At 41.2% G+C, this 12,881-nt stretch overlaps 1 protein-coding gene across 5 annotated transcripts; it reads right to left on the bottom strand.

The window, feature by feature from the left end:
• Positions 1-11: 11 nt before the first annotated feature.
• Positions 12-12,878, bottom strand: ak9 (adenylate kinase 9). 5 transcript variants are annotated; one of them, XM_076756232.1, is made up of 37 exons: positions 12,667-12,878; positions 12,410-12,498; positions 11,722-11,785; positions 11,591-11,643; positions 11,373-11,469; positions 11,118-11,230; positions 10,839-10,991; positions 10,463-10,585; positions 9,981-10,055; positions 9,618-9,719; positions 9,337-9,476; positions 8,909-9,231; positions 8,668-8,688; positions 8,327-8,445; positions 8,093-8,240; positions 7,885-7,981; positions 7,695-7,795; positions 7,547-7,606; positions 7,026-7,220; positions 6,741-6,877; positions 6,373-6,579; positions 6,010-6,285; positions 5,801-5,922; positions 5,086-5,305; positions 4,883-4,951; positions 4,581-4,781; positions 4,100-4,318; positions 3,708-3,924; positions 3,414-3,615; positions 3,121-3,267; positions 2,782-2,999; positions 2,351-2,547; positions 2,079-2,248; positions 1,776-1,874; positions 1,506-1,608; positions 1,245-1,359; positions 12-1,068 (listed from the first exon to the last, which is right to left on the bottom strand). In XM_076756232.1, exons 1-37 carry the CDS (start codon positions 12,680-12,682, stop codon positions 860-862), a joined length of 5,217 nt encoding a protein of 1,738 aa, XP_076612347.1. In that variant the 5' UTR covers positions 12,683-12,878; the 3' UTR covers positions 12-859. The 5 variants fall into 5 exon arrangements, with proteins under 5 accessions (XP_076612347.1, XP_076612349.1, XP_076612348.1 ...); XM_076756234.1 differs by having other exon boundaries at positions 5,801-5,919; XM_076756233.1 differs by having other exon boundaries at positions 6,373-6,576.
• Positions 12,879-12,881: the final 3 nt, after the last annotated feature.

Here is a 12,881-nt window from a genome sequence, read left to right as displayed (position 1 = left end):
AACACAGGCTGAAAAATACTTTTGTCATGCTATAAAGTAACATATAATTTAACAAAAGCCCTCACTGAAAATTGATGAATATATAAGAATGAATCTAAATGTAATAACAGTGTATTAACCATAATGAGTGGTAAACCAGCTACAATGCAGTGTCAGCCTCTGCTCTTTGCCCTGCAACTGATCCGAAACTGTACCAGGCCTGGTTTTAATAAAATCTACTTATTATAAAGAAAAATAAAGGCAAAACAAAATCAAAATTAACAATACAAAAGGTCAGACTTTTCTTTATGCAGTGAAGCTGAAAAGAATGTATAGTTTCTCATTTGTAAACAGAGAAGGTTTATGGTTTATAATGCATTTTTGGATATGAGTCCTCTCAATTCAGTAAGGCCACAGGAAAGAAATCTACAACTTCCACTGACTGTGGACTGGATATAAAGGGATCACTTCAACAGGGGCCCTCCACAGATAGATTCGCACACCTGCCTGGCCTACTTTACATACTGTGGTTAAATCATTGTCCAGCTATGTTGCCTGGTCAGTAGTCAGTCTTTGCCTCTCAAGTTACTTTGGACAACAGTCAGCAAAAAACATATTCCATGATCTGTTGTGAAAGAGTGTTGTACTCCCCAATCTTTAGCAAAGAATAAAGAAGAGCAATTCACTGCTAACAGAAGACAATATCCACTCCATTACTCTTAATTAATTCTGCATTTGAGTACCTGAATATTTCATTATACTGACAGAGTATTGTATAGTGAAAGTCAATGATCATTAGACTTTCATTATAATGCAGAATATGATGCAAGAAAAGGAAAGTGTAGTGTCCACTAGAATACATAAGCTACACAAAAGCAAGCTAAAGCACACTGCTGGCCCCTGGCAAGTCTCCCAAGGCCAGGAACCGATTCAGTTTGAACTCAAAGTCAATGGGACGTTCACTGGGAGGCCTGTAGTTCCCCCTCATTGTTGAGCTCAGGTAGGGAATGAGCGCACAGTTCTCTTCAAACAAGGCCAGCTTCTTTTTGTACTTCTGGCTGGTGTAGTCCGTGCTCTTGTGGTTGAAAGCTGTAAAAATATGAGATTTAATTCATTTGTTGGATAAAATTCTACTAAAGCGACAGTAAGTAAATAAATAAATAACATAGTACGTAACATCCTTACCATCATCATCCTTGTAAAGTTTGAGCAATTCACACATGGTATCCCATTCTGACCTCCAGCAACCTCAGCATCGTGCTTACCTTTTAGATAGAAGGCCACATAGAGGAGTGCTGATCTTTGTATACTGAGGAAGGGATACTTTGGTTTGAGACACCCAACAGCTGTCATGGCCTTGATGACTGCTACTGCCACACCCTAAAAAAAAAAAAGTAGTTGGATGTCAGATGTCAGAGAGACTTCAGAAGTGGACATATAAAAATGTTAAGGTTAATAGATCAGCTGCAGACAGCATTATTACAGAATACTTTGATGCTTTTCAGATGTTTTTGAGTGCGTCTGACCTGTTCCAGGTAGCCCAAGGTTGGAAGGGAGGTGAGGGGTACAGGCTCACAAAGCAGAGGAACTTTACTGGGCAGCTTCTGGTCCCAGTAGGTTTCAGGAATCCTTGACACGCAATATATCAACACCAACTTTCACTCAATAGACTGATGCGTATCAAAACGACACAACACTGTCTTAATAAAGTAGCAGAAAGACTTTCAAATGCTATTAATATAACTTGATATAACATAAAAAACATTTCTGAAATATACAAAGAGATAGCTCCATACCTCATAAACTTGTCCTGTTTCTGCTTTGTCTCAAAAATGTAGATCCGTTCTCTGTATTCCACGGCATATTCCATCTTTCCTCGAACCAGAGCCTCATACCTAAGACAAATAAGCCTTACTTTCATCTTGGTCTTAGACATGTCTTAGAAAATGTATTCCCAAGATGTGACAGAAACAGACTAATTATGTGTGTTTCAGAATTAGGTTCTCTATTGAGCTGGAAGCCGGGGAGAACATATGCTTCCAAGAAAGTGAGACAGAGCTAGAGTTAGACTTGAACATTAAAATGACTGAATAGTGTACCTTTGCTTTCCATCCAGATAAGTGACAGGGCAGAAGCCTTTCATCTCAGCTTGCTGTGGAAACCTGTCCTTCACCTGAGTCTCTGTTAGCTTTCTTGGCAGCAGGTGGGGGTGTGGGAGAGTGTGTGGGCAGCCAGGAGTCACAAACTGATCTGGAGTCATCAGAAACCGCTGTAGTTGAGAGAGCAACATAAATTGAAATTTTTTTTTCTCTCAGTCACAGTTAACATTATTTATGTGGTTATCAAATCAGCTATTATAAATATCACTGACCTCTAAATGGTCATTGTCACACATCTTGTAATAGTGTCCCCTGTGCTCAGCAGTATGATTTAAAGCTGCAAATTCAGAGCAGTCCACCAGGTGGTGATGTAGAGCAAGACAGACAGGACAGTACTGTTCAAACTCTCCAAGCCGACACTGCAGCTCCTTGGGTGTGATGCACAGTCTGTTGATGCAGGCTGCTTGTCCTGCAAAGTTCAAATGCAATAATACTGTTTCCTGTTTTGTTTTTGCATGTTTTTGTTTTATTCCTGCAGCTGGATTTGTAAGTTAATTTTTGCAAAACTACTATGAGCAACTAAAGAGATAGATAATACACTGAAAATTAAGGTTTTCATTGCATACAGTATTTCGCATGATATTTCACTTCAGATGTGAAAAGCTTTGCTGAGCTGACACTTTGATAAGCTTCTCATACTTACTGCTGCCCATCCTCTCCAGGTAGCTGTGGATATATTTCATGCTGATGCTGACCTCCTTTAAGATGCTGTTCCAGATCCACCATTGGCTCTTTAAGCCATCTAGCAGGATCCAGTTCTGATATTGCTGCTGGAAGTGTTGCCTCACATGTACCACCTCCTGCTTGTAACAGGAGTTACGAATGTGGAGGTTCTTAGAGCTGTCATGCATCAGGTGAGGCCTGCGGTCAGAGGACATTTTGTTACATTAACTTTGAAGGTTTGTGACTTTAAACAGCTGTCAGACTTATGATTTCTGAAAAGAAGTGTATATATAGCTGCTGCTGATGTGTGCTCACTGACTTGTTGGGCTTGGTCTTGTCCTCAAGGCCTCTCTTCATCACCTCCACTGTGTCCAGCTCCAACTCAAATACTATCATGGGGATGATGCCCCGAGATCCCATTAGCTCTGCCTGTTTAAGGGTCTTTGGAAAACCATCCAACACGTACCTGGAATGCCAAAAAAGGTAAATATTGTCTTCACCTACACCCTCAAGCAGGAATAACAGCATGTGTCAGAGCTGGCATAGCTAAGAGTATAGTCTTAGTCTTGAAAGTTTAATAATTAAGTTAAATGGAACATGCCCCTGGCTTACCCTTGAGTAGTGCAGACTGAACTCATGAGCGCCACCTCCAGAGACTGAATGGCCAGCTCATCAGGCACAGTGAGTCCCTGGGAGAGATGCTTTTTCATCTGGACAGCCAGATCAGTGTGGTCCTGAGTGTTAAGCACCATACGCATGACACCGCCGATGGACAGCCGGGCCAAGCCATATTTCTGAGCAAACATCTGTGCCACTGGAAGGATAAAGCAAAGTGAGGGAGATGAAGATTGTAAATGGAAGAAATGAGAGATAAGTGCCTGAGAAAATGCCTGTCTTGCGTCTTACCAGTGGTTTTTCCAGATTTGGGTGGTCCAACCACAGCCATTTTAACAGGTAGGGACGGGGTGGGCTTTGGCTGCCTAAGGTATTTCAAGGGGTTCAGCATAAATGTGTTGCGGTTCTCCTTAGATGCAAAGAAGTAGATGTACTGATGGAAGATGAGGGGATATGTGGTATTGAGGGGCCACTGCAGAGGCTGGATCAAATCTCTTTCTCTGTATTGCTGTTGAGGATGTTTGCAGATAAAACAGTATGTTATAATACAATATTGTATGTCAGCACAAGAGTAAAGATGTACTAGTATTTGCACTTCTAGTCCTACTATTAATGACAAAAATCATGGCCTTATCTCACAGATGCCAAGAAAGACATCGTGGCCATTCCTGAATTATGCCTACCTTAACGGGGTCCCAGCAGCCAAAGGCACTGTGGAGCTTGTAAGACGAGAGCAGCAGCTTATGTGCCAGGCTGTATGAGATGGGTTGGCATTTTTGGAAGAGAGACTCCCTGTTGGTCAGCAGGGGCTGGATTTTCTGGAGCAGCTGATGGCGCACAATCCGGAGCTTGCGAGATGCATTGATTGACACTTTGGGTATGTTTTGTTCACTCAGGAGCTCCTGATGATAAAACAAAGCACAATATGTGAGCATACATTATGCAGACCACATAAAGTCACATTAAGTTCAGCATAGGTTCAACTTATGTTTCTGTAAAGTCAAAGGATGTGTTCTTTGAATCAGAATGTAAAATGTTTGTGCAGGTATGTTTGCAAGTATGAATCAAGTATCTATAAATAATAGCAGAAATAATATGGGTGTGTGAACCAAGTACTCGAGTCTGACCAGTTAATGGCCTTCATTGGGTTTTATGTCTTTGTACCGTCACAGGACCAAGGCTGTTTTCATCGGTCACAAAACGCTCTTCTATGTCCATCTGCAGCCTCTCAGATGCTGCCTGCTCAGTCTCCTCATTCTCCATGTCTTCATTTTCCTCTTCTAAAGGAAACTCGTCCTCCAGCATGGCCTCTATTTCATCCTCGATATTGTCTGCAGCTTCATCTTCATCATCACCTTCTTCATTCTGATGATACGTGAATTGATCAGTTAGGGGTTGGAGATAGGAGGAAGGGCGGGTTAAGTTAATGAAAAGGGGATGACAGTGGTTGTGACGAGTTTGCTTGCCTTTATTTTGTCTGCCTTGGTGCTTTGTTCTGCCATGAGTTCAGCTCTTCTCTTGGCAATGTTCTCCTCCTGTTCCAAAGAAATAACTAGAATTGTGCCAGATACTCACATAATCTATAGCTGCTGCAAGGACAGACAGCAGGAATAATGCTTGTTAATAAAGTTGGCAGGAAAATCATTCTGGCAAGTTATCACTGGCTTACCCGCTTTCTCTTGCGTAGATCACGAAGGAGGGTCAGCTGTGCTTCACGCCGCTCGCGCCGCTCACGCCAGTTCTCCAGGTATTTTGGCAACAGACGCTTCTGAACATCGGAGACATCCACCGCCATGATAACCACAAGGTCAGGGAAAAGCTGTTGCTGCATCATGTACTGCTCCTCATTGGGGTTGTGAGGGAAGCCATCCAAAATAAAACCTGTAGACCTACAAGGTGGAGGATGTGCAGGTCAGCAAATACTTTGTGCTGTCTGGTGTTTACAAAAGTAAAAAAAAAAAAAAAAACCCTACACAACATGGAGGCAATGTTTTGACATTTGAGACATACACTTATTTGCTTTTATGCAGACTCAGATGACAACATCTCTCTCATGTCTGTACAGTAAATATGAAGTCAGCAGCCAGCTAACTAATGGGGATTGGATGTTTTTATGCTCTTATCTTTTTGTGTAGATTGAACAAATAAGATACAACATGTTGAGCTTTAGAGGTGCTGGTAGATAGATCTTTCCAATCTCTATGCTAAGTTAGCTTAAGAGACAGCAAGAAGTTTCATATTGAATGTACAGATATGAGAGTGGTATCAGTCCTCTCATCTAACTCTCAGCAAGACAGCAAATAAGCACATTTCCCAACCTTTTTCTTTAAGGAAAATAGAAGTAGAGGCAGGAAGTGTGTGTGTTTGTGTGTGTCTACAACTACATGTATGGTTCCTGTTTCCAGTATGGTCTGACAACCATATCCAAGATCTGTGGACTCAGTGGATCTCCATCAGACAGGTAGGCTTTGATGGCCTTTTCCTCATCAGTCAGTATCACTTCCTGCTGTAGAAACACAAATCATAATTCATCATAACTTTAGATACCATACTGGTGAAAATTCTGCTACAGAGAAAGTTTATTGAAGCTGACCTCCATGTCATTCATGTTGGCAGAGGTGTTGTCACTCTCCTTCTCATCCTCCCCCCTAGCTTCCTTTATCAAAGCCTCCAAGTCCACTGCAGACCCCTCTGAAGACTGTACCTCATCAGCGTTAGTTACTGGCTTCTTTGTCTTGGCCATGATGAGCATTTGGAGCTGCTCCCTGAACTGAATATGGAAGATGCCGAGCTGCTGGGCGAGCCACTCACCATGAGTGGTCTTTCCAGATCCTCGGGTACCAAGCAAAAAGATTCGCAGGGCAGGAGGCTTGTATAGAGGAAGATAAGAAATTTGTCAGGGATTTTTGTTTGTCTTACTATGACTTTTTCTCTGTCTTATCATACCAGCTTATACCTTGAGAGGCCCAGTCTGTGCAACAAATTGTGCAGGGTTTTGAAGGAAGGCCTCCCTGGCTTCCACGCTTGAGAAGCAGAAGGTCTTCTCGCGGTACTTGGCTGCAATTTCATCTGAACAGGGCCACAGAACGTTTTGGTTTTTTAAGGCCACGGGGCAGAAATGATGGGTATCGCCAAATAATCTCTTTGCTGCTGTGTCCCCCTGCTTTCATTGAAAGGAAGGAGATGCTGTTAAAGGTCTGTTTATATTATTCATTGTCAACAAAGCAGTAAAACAGGCTTGCACCATTGTTCCCTTCAGATGGAAACAGGATTATAAATCTTTAGTTGGGGTATTAAAGTTAAATGACTTCTTTGTTTACTGACTTCATCTTCCTCCTCTGCTGCATCATTGTCACTGCTGCCTTCCTCGGCTCTCTCCAGCTCAGCTAAGGCCTCAAAGTCCTCTGCCTGCTCATCCAGGTCCACCGCTGACAGCTCCCAGGACACATACTTAAAGGGCTCTTAAGTTCATGCAAGTAAACTAGAGTGAATCAGGGGTTTATCTTACCAAACACGGCATCTAGTGGAACCATTACAATTCTATGATCAATTTAAAACCATTCTGACGTGACAAAAATTCAAGATGATGAGCGATAGGTCTACACTCACCCTCCATCTGAAGGACCATCTCTTGAAGCAGATCCTGAGGGCTTTTTTCACCAATCTCCAGTATTGAGTGAGCAACAGTTAAAGCAGACTGCATTTGCTCCCATTCTAACTCAAACTGTTGCAGTTGCAGCTTATAGTCATTCATCTCTGGGCCGTCTGGATAACCCAACTCCCAATGATCGGGTGGTGCCACAGCTTGAGCAACACAGAGAGGAGAGGGAGATGAAAAGAGTTAAAGATGGAGTCAAACATTTGTCAGTTTTTCATAAAAGGCATGTGGGACTTCAATGAAAAGTGTGGGATAAAAGTTTGTTCATGAATAAATGAGTTCTAGTACTAATTCTTGTCCACATTAATTAAAGTTGATGACACATCACTAGAGAGAAATGACAAGACACACTCACTCATTGACCTGAATTTCCATCTTGATGACAAAAGGAATATTTCTTCTCTTACAACTGTGTTATGGAAATTAGCATTTTTGATCAGAAAAACAACAGCATGTAATAAAAATGTCTCACCTTCCTTTTTGATTAGGTCAGGAAATGCAGGGCTGCTGGTGTTACACTGTCCAGGGTTTTCTACAAAGAGAATGAATGAATGCTTGTACCAGATCTGGTAGCCTTCGTGATTATTTATGGCTGCGTTACAGTGACAGACAGATGGTACCTTCACTCTCTTCGACAACTGTCTCTAGATTTGTTTGAGGATTTGCAGGCTGGGCCTCTACCTCTGATTCCTGTTCCTTTTGGTTCCTAAAATCGAGAGAACTTAAGCACAAAAACAAAAGCGACATAAGCAATCCAATTCTGATAAAACAACCCACAAAACTGGACAGCATCATTGCGCCTGCACTCACGAGGTCTGTTTCTCCTTCTCAGTTTGTTCGTCCTGCAGCCTCTTGCTTACTGCTCTGTCCACGCTTTCCTTGTTCATCTCATACACTCTCTTCAAAACTGTCCAGCACATTGAAATGATTAATGACCAACGACAGAGCTCAAATATAGACACTGTCTACATATTTAAATATTATATATATTGCCATGCATTGTTGCTGAGTCTTGTACCCTGATTTCCATCACTGTCTCTGAGACAGAAGAGGATGTCTGGCAGGATTCCAGCTTGCTGTAAGGCATCCATTTGGGAGAAGTTCTTGGGAAAGTTGTCAAGCACCCAGCCAGTCCTGACATCTGCGTTAGTGTCAGCCTCTTCAATCTGTAACATAGGAATTATTAGCAACACCATTGCAAGCTGTTAATAGATGCACTATAAATCTAAATTCGACCTCCATTTTGACATACCTCTTTTATGCGCGTCTCCATTACCTCAGCATAAAGGCTGAAGGGAGATGTGTTCATATGTTTGGCTTCTTCCAGCGCAGTGAGCACCATGGCTTGTACCTCTGGATGATTCTCAGTCACTGAAAAGAGCAGAAAACATTTGCACACAAATACAGCATATGCTGTCCAGAACTCTGCATAACCTCTGACACTGAGGTCAAAAACTATGGGACACAATATAGCACAGCCAGACTACCATTTGTGATATGTACAGTATACTTATGAGAAGGATTTTTTAAAAATGCTAAATGCTGTGTTTGTCTGCATGTGTGTTTGAGAGAGACCAAAAAGTCACATCTTACCTTCCACAGAATTGGATTCATCTGATTAAAAAAAACCCATCAGAACATTAATTCTGTGAATGATACTAAGTCACGTGTTCAAGAAATATGAACAATACTTTGTACTACATGTCAGTATAAAGGCCAGCTGTGCTCTGGCACATTGTGTTAAAGTCATTTCAAAAATGATTTTGCTGTCTCTTGCAACATATACAAGTGCACAAGTGATAGTGAATATAATCATCATCAAGGCTCAACTTGCCTGAATTCTGTCCACCGTCCTGCTCCATCTTCATCTTGATTTTCTCTATAGCAATCTGTGTCGTCTCCTCTTTGATTTTGTCAAGCCTCTCCTGCTCCACCTTGGCCAGAGCTGGCTGTACCAGTACCTCCATATCAAGCACCAACACATTATAGTGCTGAGCTAGAAGCTTACATAGCGTGCTCTTTCCTGCCTGTGGAGGTCCAATGATGGAAACCCTGCAAGGAGGCCTGGGCATTGGAGGGAGCAAGTACCGTCTGGGGTTTGTGATAAACTTCTGGTAGGCCTCCTGAGAGGAGAGGATGTACATTTTGTCCTGGAAGCTGCACAGGGGTTGAAATGAGAATTAGTTGACATTTTCACCCAGTCTCACTTGAGGTTATTGGATAGATTTCTCACCTGGTGATCACCTACAAAAGATGACTCACCCCACACATAATTCAGGCTTGCCAGGAATGACCTTGCCCTCCTTCAGAGCAACAGGACAAGTTCGCCCCCAACGGCTCCTTCTCCATCTAAATCCAGGTGCCACTGTCCTGGACGAGGACATAGCTCTCAACAGGTCCTCCTGCAAAAAAGATGGAGTTAGGATTAAACTTAATCTAGTTAAATTAAGAGTGGATTCGGTGGAGGGAATATTTTTTTCTGTGCATTCACATAACTAATTGTGATTTGAAATAAAATATGAGTATGGTTATTCATGGCAGACCGTCTCAACATTTGCTGGCAACTCTTCATCGTCACTCTGGTGGAGGAGGATTGGAATGGAGACACGCTTTATCGCCATGGATCCAAGACGGGAGATTAGAGACTAGAGACAAAACAATCAACAAACTAAACTTAGTCTTCAAATTACAGTGGTATCCCAACATGGACATTTAGGCTGAAAATGCTGTTGTCTCACATTGAAGACTACACCAGAATAACACTGGCTGTTAAGTAAAAACTTATTATGGTGACAAAAAACAAAACAATGACGATGATGATGCATAATGTTATTGATTATTATAATATTCGTAATACTGTAGCATATATTTCCTGCAGATGTTTCATTTATCCCTACTGTGTTTACCAAGTGCAGCTCTTCAGGTGTCTTGTTTCCATCCAGCTCCAACAGGTAGAGGAGGTTATGGTTCATCATGTAGTCCTGAAAAAATATCAATTAACTTACAAATTACTGGCTATAAAAAAATGTAACAATTTTAACAAAAATGATATAATTTCTATAATAATACAACAAATTTAACGACCCATATGATCTAGACATACTAGTAAAGGTCAAACTTTTAGCTGACAAAACTTTAAAGGATGATGAAATTTGTCTCTGCAATTTGGCGTGCAAGATCAATGACAATCATTGCTCCATTAGAGCTGTCTGAAATTTACCATGTGACTTCACATAATCCAAAGACAAATATCATAATTTGTATTGTGTATGAAAGGGATGACTTCACTTCAGACTGATTATGTTGACCAATAGCTGCATTAAGTGTGGTGAGTGAAATGTTTGTGAGACTTAATTAATGTGTGAGCCATTCAGAGTTTTTAACTCACCTCCAGTGGTCTGAGCACTGTGTCCTTGTACATGTTGATTCTAGGAAAAGCATTTCTGGCTAAATTCTCTGGTGTCCACACCATCTGGTCAATAATATCCTCTTGGAGTTCCTCTTCCACAGCCTGCAAGCAAAAACAAACAAACAAACAAAAAAAAACAAACTGATAAGTATAACAGGAAATCGTGGGCTGAAAGCTTTCTAGATTAAGGTTTAAAGTTTGAGATTGGGATAGGAAAAAATCAACTTAATGAGAATGAAAAAAGTCAAACTTTTTACTTAATAATCATCACGATACAATCAAAACCAAATGACTCTAACACCAAAGGCAGGGAAGATTAAACATAATGGGAAGAGGTGTTTCCATTGAGCCGTACCTGCTCCTCCTCATCCTCCACATCCTCATCCTTGTTCTCCTTCTTCTTGTTAAACACGTCCTCACGCTGCCACTGATCCCTGTTGAACAGCTGGCCTGTCACTGGGTGCTGCTTCAAACCTGACAGCCTATGGACCAGATCCTGGTCTGGACACTGGTGGTGGATGGAAATGTTAAGTTCATCATCAAACCGAGCCCAGATATAAAATCTTTATCAGTATATGAACTTTCAATATGCAAATGGTAAGTTGAACTTTAAGTGGAGCACATGTGGACAAACCTTGATGTTGATGATGAAATCAGGTGCTAGTTTGAGGTTTTTGATCAGCTCAATCTGCTCAGGAATCTTCAGACACTCTTCTGACATGAATGGCAGGCAGCTCAGTACATACCCTGTATTAGAACACATGTATTATTAGCCACAAGCAGTGGCAGAGCTTCTATAGTGGTGTTTTAAACGGCAGGCTGCTGTGCAATTTGAGCACATGATGACTTAGGTGAAACCAATATAATAAACTTTGAGCTACACATTTACCATAGTGCTCCACATCTGGTGAGTTAAGCCTGGCAAGAATCAGCTGGAGCACCATGTCTTCTGGTATACTTCTCCCTCCAGATAAGATATCCAAGAGCTAAAATGGTCAGAAAAAGCAATTTATAGACCATAAAAAACACATATATGTATATAAAACACATGACATATAAAGGGGACAGTTAACCGTTTTGTCCTACGACACTGAAAATGACACTCACCTCTACGCCTTCCTTTGTTTTATTTTTAATGTGTGTGTCGAGCAGATCTGTATCTGAAATATTATGAAAGCCGATGAGAAATGTCTGTATCATGCTGGGACAAAGAGCAGAAATACAGCAACTGTACTTACCATCAATTAAGACACACCTCCAGGAAGCTGCAAGTTTTTTGGCCAAGGTGGATTTGCCGACACCCTGCCACAAAGAATGCCACACAATTGATATGGAGTCACTGGGTCATATGACAAAGAAGATTTTAAACAAATTGTGTAGTGTTTGGGTGTGCCCTAGTTCAATTGTGGTTGAACTTTTTATACTGCATCCAGCAGTGTTCAGTGTTAATCTACACAATTATGGCATACACATTATGAGCTTGATTTGTGACTAAATTCTCTGTACAAGATTGAAAAATGACACGATTAAACACTTGATACTCGCTGTGTTTACTTTTTTTTTGACATAATAGCCTCATGCTCCATGCATATTTGAATTATCAACAGACAACACACGCAGTATTTCATTTTGTTGTGCCTACTGATGGTCAATTAAGAGGTGAATGATGAAGAGGAAATAATGATGGGACACTTCATTATCTATAGACAGGTTTGTTCAAATCGCCTCCTTTACCTGAGGAAGATCTGTCAGTGAAATGCTGTCAGTTAAATTACATTCACATTTAATTTTCATACCCACAAACCAAAGTGAGGGTATAAAGTATTTACGGATGTGTGTGTAGCTACCTCTTGGAAAACCATTTTGGTGTGTGTGTGTGTGTGTGTGTGTGTGTGTGTGTGTGTGTGTAAAAAAGTGAAAACGTACCGGTCTGCCAACTATGATGAAGCAGGTGGGTTTGGCAAGAAGACTTTCTCTCTCAGCTTCATCTTCTATTAGGTTGTCCACTAAACGGTCTATTTAAGCGTATTGAATATCAATGCACAGGCAGAATAATAAGTCACATGTATGACGACCTAGCTTAAGTTACCTACTCGGCCGTTAACGTTACCTGTCAAAGTACCGATGTAAAAGTTAATTAGCCACAGGTACTAGCTGTCATATTTCAAATGAAGTTTACTTACCTTTGCTTTCGGTCATTGTTTAATCGTTTTTCCCCCTTAATTTTTTTTAATCGTCGTTTGTTAACTAGCATTTACCTAGCTTTACGTAACCTAACGTTGCAGCTATCCAAGGTTAATAGTCGCTGTAGGGTTACCATGGCGACTAACAAACTAATGAGAGTTTTACTTGAAGCTAGTTAGCTAATGCTACCGCTAGCTACTTTACGGCTTGCAAG

The sequence above is a fragment of the Chaetodon auriga genome, chromosome 18 (genome assembly GCF_051107435.1).
Source record: "Chaetodon auriga isolate fChaAug3 chromosome 18, fChaAug3.hap1, whole genome shotgun sequence".
NCBI classification, from domain to species: domain Eukaryota; kingdom Metazoa; phylum Chordata; class Actinopteri; order Chaetodontiformes; family Chaetodontidae; genus Chaetodon; species Chaetodon auriga.
Note: the sequence above shows the minus strand (reverse complement) of the source record. Positions and strands in the feature narration are given on the sequence as shown.